We start from the raw sequence: 19675 nt of genomic DNA, 5'->3' as shown, positions 1-19675 counted from the left end.
TGCAGTGAGCTGAGATCACGCCATCGCACTCCAGCCTGGGCAACAAGAGTGAAACTCCGTCTAAAAAAAAAAAGAAAAGAGTACAATTATGAAAATTACAAAGAAAACTTTTTTTAAAGCATTCTAAAGGCTCTGCATAAATAAATGAAAAAAAAATACTTGTACCAAGACACATTATTGTGAAATTTCAGAATACGAAGGGATAAGGAAAATATTTTATTTCCACAGAGAGGAAAAGTAGCATACGTAGAAAGGAAAATAAAGTATTAGGGGGAAAGAATGGCATGACCTTCTCAACAGCAGCACTAGACTCTGGAAGTCTTCACATTGTGAGGGAAAATGATGCTCAACCTACAGTTCTTTGCCTGTTCATATTTTCAGTTAGCTCTGAGGGTAACTACAGTTTATTACGTCAGAAATTTACATCTAGGCCAGACGGGGTAGCTGACTTCTGTAATGTCAGCACTTTGGGAGGCCAAGGCAGGTAGATTGCCTGAGCTCAGGAGTTTGAGACCCACTTGGGCAATGTGGTGAAGCCCTGTGTCTACCAAAAATACAAAAATTAGCCGGGCATGGTATTGAGTACCTTTTTTCCCAGCCACTCAGGAGGCTGAGGTGGGAGGATCACTGGAGGATGATCAATACGAGGCTGCAGTGAGGTGAGATCGTTACACATCACTCCAGCCTGGTTGACGGAGCAATACACTGTCTAAAAAAAAAAAGAGAGAGAAAAATCAAGAAATTAGCCTGACACGGTAGTGCATGCCTGTAGTCCCAGCTGCTTGGGAGGCTGAAGTGGGAGGATTGCTTGACCCTGGGTATCGAGGCTGCAGTGAGCCATGTTTGTGCCACTGCATTCCAGCCTGGGCAGCAGGCTGGGGTTCACCTTTAATTCGGCTCTGCAGGCGTTTCCACGCTCTCCACCTGGTGTGTATAGGGCATTTGGGGCCTTTAGAGGGCGCACTTGTGGCCAGCAGGCTGCAGAGGCTGCAGCGAAGGCTGGGGAGCTGAACTGAGCTGGTGCAGAGACAGCACAGGAGAAAAACAGAACCGAAAAATTCACACTGAATTAGGGGTGACAGACCTTGTCTCAAAAAAAAAAACAAAGTTGGCCGGGCGCGGTGGCTCAAGCCTGTAATCCCAGCACTTTGGGAGGCCGAGGCGGGCAGATCACCTGAGGTCAGGAGTTCAAGACTAGCCTGGCCAAGATGGTGAGACGCCTTCTCTACTAATAGTACAAAAATTAGCTGAGCGCGGTGGCGGGCGCCTGTAATTCCAGCTACTTGGGAGGCTGAGACGCTTGAATGCAGGAGGCGGACGTTGCAGAGAGTAAACCAACAGGAAGACAGGAGATGCAGGGAACATAAGATTCAACACAGGAAAGAGGCAATTCAAATTATCATTTAATAGTGAAAGAAAGTTCTGAGAAAGCAGGTATGCATCAGGTCTGGAGAGTAACTAGTCCAGATTGGAGCAGTCGGGGTGAGGACTTCAGCAGGGGTGGCTTCCAGGGGAAAAAAAAAAAAAAAAAGAGCAGGGCGGGACTGATGAATATGATTGGTTTAGTCATATAGACATTGATATTTAATAACTGGAATATTGGCCGGGCGCGGTGGCTCAAGCCTGTAATCCCAGCACTTTGGGAGGCCGAGATGGGCGGATCACGAGGTCAGGAGATCGAGACCATCCTGGTCTACATGGTGAAACCCCTTCTCTACTAAAAATACAAAAACTAGCCGGGCGAGGTGGCGGGCGCCTGTAGTCCCAGCTACTTGGGAGGCTGAGGCAGGAGAATGGCGTAAACTCGGGAGGCGGAGCTTGCAGTGAGCTGAGATCCGGCCACTGCACTCCAGCCTGGGCAACAGAGCGAGACTCTGTCTCAAAATAAATAAATAAATAAATAACTGGAATATTTAGCTTATACATAAACCATGTTGCCAAAGAGCGGGCGTTAGGAGTTGGCAGTGGAAGGCTAGGAAATCATTACCTTTAGGAAAACCACATTGTATAAGAAGGGGATTTTGGCTCTGTACTGAGCAAAAGTTACATAGTTATCAAAAATGAGAGGGAGATGATAGGTCAAAGAACCAATTTTTATTATGTCTTTAGTACTATTCAGTGCTTTAACAAGGTTCATGTATTAAATATAAATAAGTCATTTTAAACACACGGTTTAAGTTCCAAAGCAGCTCGCTCTTTAGGGCCACCGCGCCTGGCCGGTTACTAATTTTTAACTTGTAATTATTTGTCCTCTTCTGAGGTTTGCCTTTACACCTCTTCAAAGAAAGAGTTTGTTAAGAAATTGCATAAGTATGATTGGTGTATTCTCTTCCTTCTCAGCTTTTTAGTATGGGTATTTTCAAACATGCAAAAGCAAAGACTAGTAAAATGAGCCTCTATCTGTACTCATCAACCAGTTTCAAAAGTTTCTAACATACCCATTTTATCAATATTCTCCCACACTAGATATTTTTGCCACAAATCCCAAACATGTAATTTTATCCACTTTTCAGTATTTTTCTCTATAAGGAATCTTTTTTTTTTTTTTGAGACAGAGTCTCACTTTGTCGCCTAGGCTGAAATGCGGTGGCGTGATCTCAGCTCATTGCCACCTCTGCCTCCCAGGCTGAAGCAGTTCTCGTGCCTCAGCCTTCCAAGTAGCTGGGATTACAGCCATGCGCCATGACACCTGGCTAATTTTTGTGTTTTTTAGTAAAAATGGTTTCGTGATGTTGACCAGGCTGGTCTCAAACTCCTAACCTCAATTGATCCAGCCACCTCACCCTCCCAAAGTGCTGGGATTGCGGGAGTGAGGCACCACACCCAGCCATCTATAAGGATTCTTTAGTCATAACCACAATACCATTGTCATCTGAAAAAAGTGAACATTAATTCCTCAATAAAGTTAAGTCTGTATTCAGATTTTCCTACTTTTTCTCATAAATGTTTTTATATAGGCTTGTTCAAATTGGGGTGTAAAATCCATACATCAAGACAGCTTAGTTTCATTTTTACATCATACAAAAGCATACCAATCCTTAAAATTGCAAGCTTGTCCACAATTTGGCTGCAAAGTGAGGGTACAGGTGCCCTACAAAAGACAAAAGATAAGATAATCCTTTTGGGTATAAGAAGAAATTAGCATGTCTAAAAATAGTTGTAATATTATTTAACATCCTTGTAGTTTTTTTTGTTTTGTTTTGTTTTTAAAAGATGGATTCTTGTTCTGTCGCCCAAGCTGGAGTACAGTGGTTCCATCTCTGCTCACTGTAGCCTCCATCTCCTGGTTCAAGTGATTCTCCTGCCTCAGCCTCCTGAGGAGCTGGGACTACAGGCGTGCACCACCACACCTAGCTAATTTTTGTATGTTTGGTAGAGACAGAGTTTCAGCATGTTGGCCAGACTGGTCTTGAACTCCTGACCTCAGGTGATCCATCCACCTCGGCGTCCAAAAGTGCTGGGAGTACAGGTGTGAGCCTCCACGCCCAGCCAACATCCTTTTAGTTTCTATTTTTCATGTATACTTAATATACACAATATAATAGTACAGTGTTACATACTTTAGGAATTATACTAAGTCTAGGTCCAGTCAGAAAATAGAAACCATACATTGATCAGGGAAGTATACAATATGAAGAAGTATTAATTATAGTGGGGGACTGGAGTTATGGATTGACAAATAAGAAGTTAGGAGAACTCTAACAATACAGGAATAGCAGATATAAGGACCTACCACCACTAACCCCTGGGGCCAAGACAGATGACCCAGGGAAGACTGCCCCCAGGGCTGAGATCTAGATCCAGTTGAATACGGCATATATGGCTCACCAGAAGGCAGAGAAATTACTGTTGCTTTTTGCTGGTGAGACTTGCTAGAAATCTGCTTACTGGAAAGGGCTGGCAGTCTGTGCTCTAGGGTACTGGGGAAAGGTGTCCCTCTGGAAGCACCCTGCTAGAAAACTGCCTGGCAGTGTGAAATAGGGGCCAGCTGGCCTCTCTGCACTGCAGGAACAGCACTGGAGAAACTGCCCTTTCTGCCCATGCTGCAGAAGCCTGGTAGTAGAGAACCTGTGGGTGCTGCAGGAGTCAGCTGAGCAAGCAAACTGGAACCAGGAAGCAAAACCTTTTCCTTCCTGTACTGTCTCTCCATCATCCTCTACTGACAAAGCATGTTTCTTGGCAAGGGAAAAATATTTAAAGAGCCCAGAACCATTTTCACGAAACAGGTAAAAAAGGTGAATTTGGAACTGAAAAGCAGTACATTGATAACTGGCACTGGGGTTGGTTGTCTTGTTTGTTTTTGCTGGCAAGAGTTGACAATAATCAAAATGTTGGAGATATGATACTTAACGTCATGTCTTCTCAGTGAGTCTATAAACTGTTCCAAGGCCCTTAACAGTGCTGGAGGCCATTATTGTTCACAGAATATCTTTCATATATTTACATAGATGTCTGAGAGTGATTTGGACAGTAATCTCTATGAATAGCAGGGATATTGACCCTGTCTCATCAGCTCACCTATTTTTTTGAGGTTCTAATGAAGGTTACTAATTTTTTTTTTTTTTTTGAGGCGGACTCTTGCTCTGTCGCCCAGGGTGGAGTGCAGTGGCCGGATCTCAGCTCACTGCAAGCTCCGCCTCCCGGGTTCACGCCATTCTCCTGCCTCAGCCTCCGGAGTAGCTGGGACTACAGGCGCCCGCCACCTCGCCCGGCTAGTTTTTTTGTATTTTTTTAGTAGAGATGGGGTTTCACCGTGTTAGCCAGGATGGTCTCGATCTCCTGACCTCGTGATCCGCCTGTCTTGGCCTCCCAAAGTGCTGGGATTACAGGCTTGAGCCACCGCGCCCGGCCGGTTACTAATTTTTAACTTGTAATTATTTGTCCTCTTCTGAAGTTTGCCTTTACACCTCTTCAAAGAAAGAGTTTGTTAAGAAATTGCATAAATATGATTGGTGTATTCTCTTCCTTCTCAGCTTTGTGCCTGCCTTTTGCTAGAATAGTTTTCTTCTTCCATCTTAGACTGTTCCTCAAGCTAACTCCTATTCATCCTTCACCTTTTATGCCACTTGCTCTAGGAAGCCTTCCCTGACCCATCTAGAATAAGTTAGGTGCTCTTTCAGTGTGGTCTAAGATCTTGTACTTACTCAACACACCGAATTGTAAATGCTTGTTTATGTGTATCGGCATTGCTTACCACCTCCACCTCAGGGGAGGGCAGGGAATGTCTTGTTTTCCTCTTTTAATTCCTGAGGACTAGCACAATGTCTGTTATATGGTGAGTGTTTATTAAAATTTGGAGTGAATAAAATGCATAGTAAAGGTGCTGTTTTGTTGGTTAGCAGTGGCAGGATCTAATAACATATCCAATATACTTCATACTAAATTTTCAATATTTGTTGCAGAGTTTTTTAGTTTTTCTTATTAAATTTATAGTATTTGTCTAACAAGTATCAAAAACCACCTCGAAGGCCGAGTGTGGTGGCTCACACCTATAATCCCAGCACTTTGGGAGGCTGAGGCAGGCGAATCACGAGGTCAGAAGATCCAGATCATCCTGGCCAACATGGTGAAACACCATCTCTACTAAAAATACAAAAAAAAAAAAATTTAGCCAGGTGTGGTGGCGGGCATTTGTAGTCCCAGCTACTCGGGAGGCTGAGGTAGGCGAATGGCGTGAACCCAGGAGGTGGAGCTTGCAGTGAGCTGAGATCACGCCACTGCACTCCAGCCTAGGTGACAGAGCGAGACTCTGTCTCAAAAAAAAAAAAAAAACCACCTCGAAGTCCGGTGTGTTGGCTCACGCCCATAATCCCAGCCCTTTGGAGGCCAAAGTGGGCAGATAGACCGGCCTGGCCAACATGACAAAACCCCATCTCTACTAAAAACACAAAAACTAGCCAGGCGTGGTGGCGTGCCCCTGCAGTCCCAGCTACTCGGGAGGCTGAGGCAGGAGAATCGCTTGAAACAAGGAGGTTGCAGTGAGCCAGGATCGCATCACTCACTGCAGCCTGGGTGACAGAACGAGACTCTGTCTCTCTAAAAAAAGAAGAAAAAAAAAACCCCACTTTGAAAAGTCTCCCTCTTACTTTCTTTCAGGTTCCTTTTTTGCCAGGAGATTCAGACCTCGATCAGCTAACAAGAATATTTGAAACTTTGGGCACACCAACTGAGGAACAGTGGCCGGTAAGCCTTTGTGCATTTTCTTTGAAATGTAATTAGGACTCTATAAAGTTCTTAAATTGTCATATGCTTTATATAATGCTGTCACGTGAATATTAAAGACATTAATTATAATTTACTTATGTACTCAGAACATTTTAAATGATAAAGTATATAAAGTAAAAAGTTACAGTTGTGATATACCATCCACCCTCTTGTATACATGTAGTCCTTTCCCCCGACGCCAGTAATCCCGACCTCGGGGTAATCACTGTTAACAGTTCAGTGTAAAGCTGTGTTAGGATTGTATATGCACACTACAAACATAAAAGAGTTGCATGTTCTTTCACTCCTTAATGAAAGCGGGTTCACATCCTGTATATACACGATGTGAACCCACGATATATATAACCCATTACACACACGCACACACATAGGTGTACATATATGTATATATGATGTTTCTCTTAGATTTTTTAAAAATTGATTTTTGTGTATGTATATTTTTTATACTGATGGGGTTTCACCATGTTGCCCAGGCTGGTTTCAAACTCCTAGTCTCAAGTAGTTCTGCCTTAGCCTCCCAAAGTGCTGGGATTATAGGCATGAGCCATCATCATACCTGGCTAACATGATTTTCTAAATAGCAATTGCTTACTGATGTTTCTCTTCTATTTTTTAAAAATTAAACTTCTTGGTGGGGTGCAGTGGCTCACGCCTGTAATCCCAGCACTTTTGGAGGCCAAGGCAGGCAGATTATTTCAGGCCGGGAGTTTGAGACCAGCCTGGGCTACGGAGCAAGACTCTGTCTCCAAAAATAAAAAATAAAATAAAAAAATAAACTTATTTTGAGAATATTATTCACGTGCAATTGTGAATATATAATTCACAATTATGTATCGTGGCTGGGCACGGTGGCTCACGCCTGTAATCCCAGCACTTTGGGAGGCTGAGGTAAATGGGTCACTTGAGCCCAGCAGTTTAAGACCAGTCTGGGCAACATAGTGGGACTTCGTATCTATAAAAAGTAAAAATTAAAAAAAATTAGCCAGGCATAGTGGTGCACACATTATGGTCCCAGCTACTCAGGAGGCTGAGGTAGGAGGATTGCTTGAGCCCAGGAGCTCAAGGCTACAGTGAGCTGTGATTGTGTCACTGTGCTTTACCAGCCTGAGTAACAGAGTGAGTCCCTGTCTCAAAACAATAACAGTAATATTGCAGACATATTTCATGGACCCTTTACCCAGCTTTTACAAGATGGGAGCATCTTGTAAAATCAGTGCAGTATCACATTAGGATGTTACAGTCAAGATACAGAGCATCACCACAAGAATCTCTCATGGTATTCTTTTATAGCTTTGGTTACTTTCCTCCTACCTGCTCCTTAACTCTTGGCAATCACTAATCTGTCCTCCAACTCTGTAATTTTGTCATTTCAAGAATGTTACGTAAATGGATAAATGGAATCACACAATACGTAACTTCTTGGGATTAACTTTTTCATAGCCGTCATAAATGGAAGTTCATTCAGGTCATTGCATGTTAATAATTCATATTCTCTCTCTCATTAACTGCTGAGTATTGTGTGGATTTATTTCACAGTTTCTTCAACCATTCACCCATTGAAGGACATCTGTATTTGTGTTGTTTCCAATGTGGGGCTATTACCAATAAAACTGCTCTGAACATTTATGTACAGTTTTTTATGTAAGAATATATTTTTATTTCTCTGGGATAAATGCCCAGGAGTTCAGTTCTTGAGTCATATGGTAGTTCCATATTAATTTTTAAATAACCTGTGAAACTCCAGAGCAGCTATACTGTTTTACATTCCCACCAGCAGTAAATGAGTGTTCCAGTTTCTTCGAATCCTCTCCAGCATTCGGTGGTGTCACTTTTTAATTTTAGGCATTCTAATGAGCGTGTCATGATAGCTCATTTTGATTTTAATTTTCACTGCCCTAATGGCTAATGGTGTTGAATACTTTTCTTGTGCTTATTTGCCATCTTGAGTTAAATGTCTCTTCCCCATTTTCTGATTGGATTCTTTGATTTTTGACTGTTGAGTATTGAGAGCTCTTCATATATTCTAGGTAGTAGTCCAACAAGTATATGTAGTTTGCAGATGTTTTCCCTCATGCTGCCTTTTCATCCTCTGCAAAACTGTAATCAAGTTTGTTACTTTTTCTTTAATTGATCATCCTTTTGGTGTCAAGTCAAAGAGCTCTTTTGCCCAGCCCAAAGATTTTTTGATAATTTTTTTTCTTTTTTTTTTTTTTTTCGAGACAAGATCTGGCTCTGTTGCCCAGGCTGGAGTGCAGTGGTGTGATCTCAGCTCACTGCAACCTCCACTTCCTGGGCTCAAGCCATCCTCCCACCTCAGCCTCTTGAGTAGCTGGGACTGTAGGCGTACACCACCATGCCCAGCTAGTTTTTGTGTTTTTTTGTAGAGACAGGGTTTCTGCATGTTGCCCAGGCTGGTCTGAAACTCGTGAGCTCAAACAGTTTGCCCTCCTTGGCCTCCCAAAGTGCTAGAATTACGGGCATGAGCCACTATGCCCTTGGCCATGACAATTTTTTTTGTATTTTTTTCTACAAGTTTTGTAGTTTTACACTGAAGTCTAAGATCTGTTTAGAGTTTACCTTTATATGATGTTTGAGACTTAAGGCAAGGTTCAGTTTTTGTTGTTTTTTTTTTTGGAGACAGTCTTACTCTGTTGCCCAGACTGGAGTGGGGGTCTCACTTTCTTGTCCAGGCTGGTCTCGAACTCCTGAGCTCAAGTGACCCTCCTGCCTCAGCCTCCCAAAGTACTGGGATTACAAGCATGAGCCACCATACCCAGCCAAGTTCAGATTTTTGCACGTGTATGTCCAAGTGCTCCAGCAGCATTTGTTGAAACGACTGTCTCTTTATTGATTTAGTTTTTCACTTTTTTCAAAAATCCTTTTGGCAAATTTGTGTGGATTTCTCTGTCTCCACCAATACAACACAGTCTTAATCAAAGTAGCTATATGTTAAATCTTGAAATCAGGTAAAATGAGTCCTCCCATGTTATTGTTCTTTTTCAAAATCATTTTAGCTACTGTAGTCCTTTGCCTTTCCATATAAATTTTAGAATAATTGGTTTTATATCTAAAATAATTTTGGTAGGATTTTGATAAAAATTACATTAAACTTGCAAACCAATTTGAGGATAATTAACATCCTTCCTCTGTTGAATATTCCAATATGTGAACATGGTATGTTCACCATTTATTGAGATCTTTTGATGAATTTCATCAGCATCGTATAGCTTATAGTATATTAACCTATACATGTTTTGTTATATTTTTCACCTGTTTCATTTTTTTTGGGGGGGTGATTATAAATAGTATTGTGTTTTTAATTTTGATGTCCACATATTCATTGCTAGTATATAGGATTATAATTGATTTTAAAATTTTCATTTTATATCCTTTTCAGCCTTGCCTTACTACTAGTTCTAGGGCTTTTTAATAGATTTCTTGGAATTTTCTATATAAACCATCATATTACCTGAAAATGATTTATTTCATTTGCGATCTATGTGCCTTTCAATCCTTAAGTTTGAATTATAAAATTATTTTTACAGGACATGTGTAGTCTTCCAGATTATGTGACATTTAAGAGTTTCCCTGGAATCCCGTTGCATCACATCTTCAGTGCAGCAGGAGACGACTTACTAGATCTCATACAAGGCTTATTCTTATTTAATCCATGTGCTCGAATTACGGCCACACAGGTATTTTAGTGTATCTTTTTTTATACTAGGAAATATAAAAATAATCTTAACTGTAGCATTGATTAAAAATAGAATTTCATAAAATTAACATTTTTTAAATACTGGAAAGATGTGTTTTTGTTTTAAGAAATAAACTTTGTATCTTCAAACTACAAACACTATTAAGACTGAGATTAAATTATATGCACACAGATACAGGAGAGTTTACACTTATTACACTTGCTTAGGAACATATAAATACATGCCTATTTCATGTAATTGGCTTATAAATATTTTACCTAAAGAGGAAAAGAAAACCAAGGCTTTTTATTTGTTAAGAAGCTGGTATATTTCAGTAGAGCTCTTACAAATTTATTTAAATCTTGTAGTAAGCCTAATGCTGAAAGTAGTTTGTTCAGCTTATTTTTTCTTACCTATATAATGCAATCCAGGTATGCATGCTGGTCATTTTCACATTCAGAAAATGGTAATGGGGAGGAAATGTATAGTCAGATATAACTGTATGCTTACAAAAGCTTGAAAAATATTTGAAATAAAACAAAAACTGAAACTAACTGCTGTTTAAAGGAAATAACAATCAAACTCACGAAAAATTTGTAAGACCTAGAATAACTTAGGGCAGAGCAGTGTACAACACAGTGCAGTGATTTTACCTCATGAAGGGAGAGACTAATTAAACTGAAATGTCACAGGTCTTTATGGAAACATATTAATGTACAATAATAGTAAGCATACAAAATAGATTTTTTTCTCTTTAGGTTTGTTCCAGGCTACAAAATCATTGTTTAATATGTTTGCTTGTATAAGTCTTCTCTTTTTAGCAATATGTGCTATGTGAATGTATATGGAGATGAATGGATGGATAGATAGACAGATAGATAGATAGATAGATAGATAGATAGATAGATAGATAGATAGATATAGATGAATAGGTAGGCATATGCTGAGTATTACCATTATTCTTCTAATTTCTTTTAAAATATTTTTTCTTTATTAGTTTTATGTTCGCGTGTATACATACTCTTCTAATTTCAACCAAGTAATTTGTTGCCTTTTCACTCTTCTATGTATATTATTTCCATCATAATAAACTTGAGACCACATTTAATTATCTAGAAAGTTGTTTTCATTGAAAACATAAACTTAACAGAAAAATACTAGTTGTTATATTTGGGTTGTATTTTAATAGAATGAAGTTTTTAAGGTGAGTTTTGTTTCATGGATGTCTTTATTAAAGTTGGAATGAGGTGCTTTCTTAGATCTTTATGTAGCCCAGAATTAGCCTAATTTGCATATAGAACTGCTGTGATTTAGAAGTAATGCTTTAAAAATGCAGCTGTAGGCCGGGCGCAGCGGCTCACACTTGTAATCCCAGCACTTTGGGAGGTCAAGGAGCAAGGATAGCTTGAGTCCAGGAGTTGGAGCCCAGCCTGGGCAACATGACAAGACATCATCTCTACAAAAATAAATAAATAAAAAATAAAAATGCAACTATTGAAGTAAGGAATCTCTAAATTACTGCAAATAATGTAATATTGGGGGTCGTGAGGAATGCTTGCAAAGTTTATCTGGGCTTCATCTTTCTTAAAGGATTATCCCAAGGAAGTATTTCTTTATTTTTGAGACGAAGTCTTGCTCTGTCACCCAGGCTAGAGTGCAGTGGCACGATCTTGACTCACTGCAACCTCTACCTCCCAGGTTCAAGCGATTCTCCTGTCTCAGCCTCCCTAGTAGCTGGGATTACAGGTGCACACCACCATGCCTGGCTAATTTTTGGATTTTTAGTAGAGACAGGGTTTCACGTTGTTGTCGAGGCTGTTCTCAAACTCCTGACCTCAGGTGATCCATCTGCCTTGGCCTCCCAAAGTGCTGGGATTACAGGTATGAGCCACCCCGCCCTGCCAGAAGTATTTTAAATCATTGTAGCCACTGGACAGCACTATGCTACTGATGTAAATAGACAAGCATGTGAACCTGGGAGGTGGAGGTTGCAGTGAGCCAAGATTATGCCACTGCACGCTAGCCTGGGCAACAGGGTGAGACTCTGTATCCAAAAATAAAAAAAAATAAAAAATAGACAAACATGACCTGACAAACTTGTCATTTAGGATATAATTATTTTTATCAGAATTGTGGACCCAAGTCTAGAAAATGCCATATCTACAGCACTATAGTAGGGGAAAAAAAGAGAAAATGTATTATAGAACATTGGCCTGGTAATTAATAGAAATAATCTTGGACAAGCCCTTCCAAGTAAAATTTCTGTCCATTTGCAATGGATTGTTGAATTAGAATCCATTGGTTCCAACCTACTGTATTTTTTAAAAAGCGTTATTTTTAAAGAACTTGTATTTTACATGACTTAGAATTTAAATATATATGGATAGTGTGGCAAACTTGTAAGTTCTTTTAAGTTTCTCTCTTTGCATTTTGAACTGTAGAGCTCAATATGTGGAGAATGGAAATGTACAATATTTCACTAAGAATAGCTCATAATTAGTATTGGTTGAGCATCCTTAATCCAAATATCCAAAATCTGAAATGCTCCAAAATCCAAAGCTTTTGGAATGCTGACATGATGCCACAAGTGGAAAATTCTACACATAAGGACATTTACATAAACTTTGTTTTATGTACAAAATTAAAAATTTTGTCAAATTAAAAATATTTTATAAAATTACCTTCAGCCAGGCACAGTGGCTCACGCCTGTAATCCCAGCTCTCAGGGAGGTAGAGGCAGGAGGATAGCTTGAACCCAGGAGTTCAAGACCTGCCTGGGCAGTATAATGAGACCCCATTCTCCACAAAAAGGAAAAAATTTAAAAAAGACAAGAAAAAAAGTGTAAAATTACCTTCAGTTTATATGTATAAGCTGTATATGAAACATAAATTTCATTTTTAATCTTGGCTCTCATCCCCAAGATATGTCATGTATATGCAAATATTCCACAATCCCAAATCTGAAGCACTTCTGGTCCTAAGCATTTCAGATAAGAGATATTCAACCTGTATAGGCTATTTAATTATGGAAAAATTAGAAGGGAATCTCTTTTTCTTTTCTTTCTTTTTTTTTTTTTTTTTTTCTTTCGAGATGGAGCCTCGCTCTGTCACCCAGACTGGAGTGCAATGGTGGGATCTTGGCTCACTGCAACCTCCGCCTCTGGGTTCAAGCAATTGTCCTGCCTCAGCCTCCCAAGTAGTGGGGTCTACAGACATGCACCACCACGCCCGGCTTATTTTTGTATTTTTAGTAGAGATGGGGTTTTGCCATGTTGGCCAAGCTGATCTCGAACTTCTGACCTCATGTGATCCACCCACCTCGGCCTCTCAAGGTGCTGGGATTACAGGCGTGAGCCACTGCACCCAGCCAGTCTTTTAATGGAATTATCAGCCAATCTTAGGATCCTAGATGTTTATTTGTTTATTTGTAGTAATTTGCATTTGCAAATACTTGACGTTAATTTTGTTTTGTTTTTGGGAATGAGGGCGTTCACATAGTATTTTTAATATTCCCTATAATCTTGAAGGTAATATTTTCCTTCACACATTTCAGATACCTACCTTACTTTTGGTATCTTTTAAAAGGCACTGAAAATGAAGTATTTCAGTAATCGGCCAGGGCCAACACCTGGATGTCAGCTGCCAAGACCAAACTGTCCAGTGGAAACCTTAAAGGAGCAATCAAATCCGACTTTGGCAATGAAAAGGAAAAGAACAGAGGCCTTAGAACAAGGTAAAATTCCCACTTTTATAAGAAATTAAATGAATTCAGAAAACTCCAAATAGCTCATGTATGGCTAGCGACTGAACAGCAGCAAAGAAATGTAGCTTGCTAGCTGTTTAATTTTTATAAATTTAAATTGTATAAAGTAGACTGTGCTGTTTTAGGTATGTTTACTTTCATTAAGAACACTTCAGCAACTTTTGTGTATACCTCAGAATTATGGGAACTATCTGTGTGTGCCTTGTTCCCTTCATAAATTCCTTCTGTGAACTGCATGCTAAATGTTTAACAAGTGCTACTGGAAAAGTGTGTCAGTGAAATAATGTAGTTGGAATGCAGTGACTGGTTAAAATTGCTATGAGAATGTGAACTTTGTTAAATGTGAACGTCTTTATTTCTTTTTCTTTTTGCTTTCTAGGAGGATTGCCCAAGAAACTAATTTTTTAAAGAGAACACTGGACAACATTTTACTACTGAAGGAAGTAGCCAAAAAAGGCATATAGTGGAAAAATAGTAAACATTAAGTAAATGCTGTAGAAGTGAGTTTGTAAATATTCTACACATGTAAAATATGTAAAACTATGGGTTTTTTTATTAAATGTATTTTAAAATAAAAATTGTTTTTTCTGATTAGACTGCAAAAGTGAGAAAAGTCCAATTCTCTTGAAATGTAGAATTGAAAATGCAGTAGGGAAAACTTAATAAAAATTATTACCAGTTATTTTGAAGATCTGGCCCCTATAGTACCACAAATCTGTAGTGGCATGGGTAGTGTTTAAAAATAAAAATGTAGTAGTGGTGTAGTAAATACTACCCAAACTGAACAAATACTAGTATACTGAATGTACTGAAAAAAGAAAACATTACAGATAAAATTGAGATTCCTCCCAACCTTTTTTCTGAGGCGGGGGACAGCCTCACTCTGTCACTCAGGTTGGAATGCAGTGGCGCAATCCCGGCTCACTGCAAACTCTGCCTCCCAGGTTCAAGCAATTCACTTGCTTCAGCCTCCCGAGTAGCTGGGATTATAGGCACACACCACTAAATACCTGCCTAATTTTTTTTTATTCTTAGTAGAGATGGGGTTTCACCATGTGAAACCAGGCTGGCCGCGAATTCCTGACCTCAAGTGATCCGCCCACCTCAGCTTCCCAAAGTGCTGGGATTACAGGCATGAGCCACTGCACCTGACAAGAGGTTCCCTCTTAATACTTCACTTTATTTCTATTTTTTTCTTTTTCACTTTCCCCAAAGGGAAATGACTCTATGAAATTGGTATGTATCTTTCCATGACTTTATGCTACTATTCTGTAAGAATGCATGTAGTGAGATGCATAACAATGTACAGCATTGTTTTGAGTCTCAAAATTGTATATACATGGATAGAATCTCTCTCTTCTCTCCTTTCTTTTTTTGTGAGATAGTCTCACTCTGTTGCCCAGGTTGGAGTGTAGTAGTACAGTCATGACTCACTGCAGCCTCGAACTCCTGGGCTCAAGCCATCCTCCCACCTCAGCCTCCCCAGTAGCTGGGACTACAGGTGCACACCACCATGCCTGGTTAATTTTTGTTTTTTAATGAGACAGAGTCTTGCTCTGTTGCCCAGGCTGGAGTGCAGTGGTGCAATCTCAGCTCAATGCAACCTCCGAATCCTGGGGTTCAAGCAATCCTCCCACCTTAGCCTCCCAAGTAGCTGGGATTATAAATGTGTACCACCATGCCCAGCTAATTAAAGTAACACAAATGTATTAGTTCACAGTTCTGTAGGTCATGTATCTGGCTCAGCTGTTTCCTGCTTAGGGTCTCACAAGGCCAAAATCAAGGTTTTAGATAATACTTTTATTTGGAGGCCCCTGGGCTACCAAGCTCATGCAGTTTTTTTTGGTTTTTTTTAGACGAGTCTCACTGCGTTGCCCAGGCTGGAGTGCAGTGGCGCGATCTCGGCTCGCTGCAAGCTCTGCCTCCTGTGTTCATTGCCATTTTCCTGCCTCAGCTTCCTGAGTAGCTGGGACTACAGGCACCCGCCACCACACTTGGCTAATTTTTTGTATTTTTAGTAGAGATGGGGTTTCACCATGTTAGCCAGGATGGTCTCAATCTCCTGAGCTCATGCTCCGCCTGCCTCGGCCTCCCACAGTGCTGGGATTACAAGCATGAGCCACCGTGCCCGGCCACTCATGCAGTTCTTAAAATTTTCTTGTGCTCCATTGTCCCCATTTCCCCTTTGACTGTTAGCCCAGGGCCTCTCTCAGTTGCTTAAGGAAGCTTCCATGCCTTTGTCCTGTGGCATTCACCATCTATGAGCCAGCAGCAATGCATCAAACCCACTTGTGCTTCAGATCTGTCTGATTTCCTCATCTGTGTGTGTGTGTGTGTGTGTAGACGGGGAACTGCCAAGGGGGAAGCAGCCAAGCAGCTAAGGGTCCGGGAGATAATAGTGCCAAAGGCATCTGAGGACACTCATAAAATGTGTCTTAACACATGAGGCAGGATAGGAGTGTATTAGTCCATTCTCACACTGCCATAAAGACACTACCCAAAATTGAGTAATTTATAAAGGAAAGAGGTTTAATTGACTCACAGTTCCACATGGCTGGGGAGGCCTCAGGAAACTTAGTCTTGGCAGAAGGGGAAGCAGGCATGTTTTACATGGCAGCAGGAGAGACTACCATGTATAAAAGTATCGGATCTCATGAGAATTCACAATCATGAGACCAGCATGGGGGGGGTACCACCCCCATGATCCAGTCACCTACCACCGAATCCCTCCTTCAACATGTGGGGATTAGGGGATTACAATTCAAAATGAGACTTGGGTGGGGACACAGCCAGACCGTATCAGGTAGTCAAGGAAATGACCATGTTCTCATGACCGTACAGCCAACACAATAAACCTCAGCATTCACATTGTAACTGAGCTCATTCGAGCAAGCAGTCTTCAGTAGGGACTTTCCCTTCTAGGTAGCATGCACATTTTGATTTTACCTGTCCTCAAACTGATCCTTTTCACATTATAATAATAAAAAACACAACTCTAGGTGGAAATTTAAGATGCTAATGAGACATGTGATGTATGAACAAGCATGAACAGCTACTGCGCCTGTGCAGAGGACTACCCAGGACATGATTACTAGCAACACCTCTTCTCACCTCATGAATAACAATGCAAAACTCCCATAAAGGGAGTTTCTCCAGCAATAATCAATGCTGTCTCACCCTTATGAGCAGCTGGCCCTGAATTCTCTCTCTCAGGTGTACTGTCTATTCTGCACCTATCTTTCAAAATATTCCTTTCTCTTGCAATAAATTATGCCACATCTCCTTTGCTGTCTTTTGTTTAAATTCTTTTAAACCAAGAAGACAAGAACTGAGGTATCACAACAGCTGTCAACACGTGCATTTTGCTTTATTCATTTGCTATATCATTTGGATCGCTCCATTTTGTAGAGTATTCCATTATATGGATGTACAGTAGTTTAGATAAACATTTTTGTATTGATGGCCTTTTTTTTTTTTTTTTTTGGAGACATGGGTCTCACTCTGTCACTCAGGCTGGAGTGCAGCAGCACGATCACAGCTCACTGTAGCCTCAAGCTCCTGGGCTCATGCCGTCATCCTCCTGCCTTAGCCCCGAGTAGCTGGGACAACAGGTGCATGCCACCATGCCTTGCTGAGTTTTTGTATAGATGGGGTTTCACCATGTTGACCAGGCTGGTCTTGAACTCTGGACTGGTCTGGACTTGAGATTCAGACCAGATCTGTGAGCCACTGCCTCCAGCCTTGATAGCCATTTGCTTTCATATGCAGAGCAGCAATTAGTAGCCATTTAAGATACCTGTGCACCAGCCTACAAGAAATACAAATGTACAGGGTAAAATCCTAGCTGGATCAAATATGAGCTTTGTAAATTTTTAAAAACTCTTTTGAGTTGTGGTAGTTTATGCCTGTAATCCTAGCACTTTGAGAGGCTGAGGCAGGAGGATCCCTTAAGGCCAGGAGTTTGGGACCAGCCTGAGCAACACAGTAGGACCCTGTCTACACACACACCCCACCCCGACACACCCCAACTCACCACAAACGAAAAACTCCTAGAAATCACCTCGGCTCAGGCAGCTTAAGATTCCTGTGACCCCATTTTCTGGATCATCACAACCATCTCACAGGATGCAATGAAAAGAGCTGTTAAGTACTTTGTAGACTTGGCTACAAATCTGCAGATTTGGCTGCAAAATGTTACTACCCTGACAAGAAGCCATGAAGGCAGCCGGCAATGCAAGGTCCCACCATCATAACTGTCTTATTGAAGTTAAGGAAATTGCTATTTCTAAACTTTATATGGTAAATGTAAATTACCGAAAAAGGCAAATAAGATAAATGTATTCCAAAAATTAACATTCAGTCACTCCTAGGTATTGTTACTTCTTAGAGCATTAAGATACATTGTTATATTGTTGATTTAGCCAATCTAAGATCCCTATAGTCAATCAAAATACTTAAATAATTTTTTATTTTTCTCAAAAATCATTTTTTGTTATAGGATGTTGGCAAACACTGTAATTTTTTTTTTTTTTTTTTTTTTTTGTTGAGACAGAGTTTCACTCTTGTTGCCCAGGCTGGAGTGCAATGGCGCGATCTCGGCTCACCACAACCTACCACTCCCAGGTTCAAGTGATTATCCTGCCTCAGCCTCCAGAGTAGCTAGGATTACAGGCATGCGCCACCATGCCCAGCTAATTTTTTGTATTTTTAGTAGAGACGGGGTTTCTCCGTGTTGGTCAGGCTGGTCTCGAACTCCAACCTCAGGTGACTCACCTGCCTCAGCCTCCCAAAGTGCTGAGATTACAAGCATGAGCCACCTCGCCCGGCCTGTAATTTGTAAATAAAATACAGTAATGAAATAAAATGTCAACAAGAAGACTAATTTCTTGTAGAAAGTAGGCTGGGTGCAGTGACTCACGCCTGTAATCTCAACACTTTGGGAGGCCAAGGCAGGCGGATCACTTGAAGTCAGGAGTTTGAAACCAGTCTGGCCAACATGGTAAAACCCCGTGTCTACTAAAAATACAAAAATTAGCTGGGCGTGGTGGCACATGCCTGTAATCCCAGTTACTCGGGAGGCTAAGGCAGGAGAATTGCTTGAACCGGGATGCAGAGGTTGCAATGAACCGAGTCACGCCACTGCACTCCAGCCTGGGCGACAGAGCAAGACTCCATCTCAAAAGAAGAAAAAGAAAATGTAGAAAATATTTAAGCGACCTCCTAAAATTTAGAAATACCTAGGAAACATACAACTTCTCAAGATGCAGCAAAATTTACAAAATCATTTTTCAAAGTCTCTTGATATAAACAACTCTCAGTTCCAATTTCAACCGGCTTGTCTTTAAAATATGATACTTGATGGCAAAGAATGGGATCTTTTAAGAGTTCTATAGTTTGGATCTATTTGAGAGTGCTGGATTGAACAAATGCAGCCCACAGAATTTGAAATGTGGACACTTGAATGTACAGGATCACCCAAAACAGAGAATTCTGAAGTCTTATGCGAGGGGTTGTTGAAAGGGAAATTCTCTTTTGTAGGATTTTTTTCTTTATTCTCTTTTGAGGCAGTGTCTTTGTCTTCCAATGCCCGAGCAAGCATGTAACTAACTTTTCTTTGATGAGCCAAAGCTTCTTCTTTATCATTCAGCTGCATGCACAGAAATTAAACATGTACAAGTTAGTCAATAAATCACAGAATATATTCAGAGAAAGGAGTATTGTACTATTTTATCAAAATGTTCAACCCTAATATTCATATTGATCTGTCCATCAGTATGAATAAATTAGGTATCACCTGATCCCCAAACATTATACTACATGTTATTCACGATTCTTTTTTTTTTTTTAAGACAGGGTCTGGCTCTGTTGCCCAGGCTGGATGCAGTGGTGCCATCTTGGCTCACTGCAGCCTCTGCCTCCCAGGCTCAAGTGATTCTTGGGCCTCTGTGTTCCTAGTACAGTAGCTGGGACTACAGGCGTGCACCACTACACC

General features: G+C 40.6%; 2 protein-coding genes across 4 annotated transcripts in view; one reads left to right on the top strand and one right to left on the bottom strand.

The window, feature by feature from the left end:
• The window catches only part of CDK7 (cyclin-dependent kinase 7), a 58867-nt gene extending 44489 nt beyond the window's left edge, over window positions 1–14378 (top strand). Inside the window, exons 8-11 of the mRNA XM_011959366.1 lie at window positions 6097–6183; window positions 9771–9920; window positions 13506–13653; window positions 14063–14378. Of these exons, the coding sequence (XP_011814756.1) occupies window positions 6097–6183; window positions 9771–9920; window positions 13506–13653; window positions 14063–14091 (414 nt within the window). The 3' untranslated portion in view covers window positions 14092–14378. The remainder of the gene's footprint in view (window positions 1–6096; window positions 6184–9770; window positions 9921–13505; window positions 13654–14062) is intronic.
• Window positions 14379–17029: 2651 nt separating this feature from the next.
• Window positions 17030–19675, bottom strand: part of CCDC125 (coiled-coil domain containing 125) — a 60590-nt gene continuing 57944 nt past the window's right edge. For all 3 annotated transcript variants that reach the window (XM_011959339.1, XM_011959341.1, XM_011959338.1), the window contains one exon: window positions 17030–19330. In XM_011959339.1, the coding sequence (XP_011814729.1) occupies window positions 19025–19330 (306 nt within the window). In that variant the 3' untranslated portion in view covers window positions 17030–19024. The remainder of the gene's footprint in view (window positions 19331–19675) is intronic.

Source organism: Colobus angolensis, unplaced genomic scaffold (genome assembly GCF_000951035.1).
Source record: "Colobus angolensis palliatus isolate OR3802 unplaced genomic scaffold, Cang.pa_1.0 Scaffold49, whole genome shotgun sequence".
NCBI lineage: Eukaryota > Metazoa > Chordata > Mammalia > Primates > Cercopithecidae > Colobus > Colobus angolensis.
The sequence above is the reverse complement of the archived record's forward strand: the minus strand, read 5'-3'. Positions and strand labels throughout refer to the sequence as shown.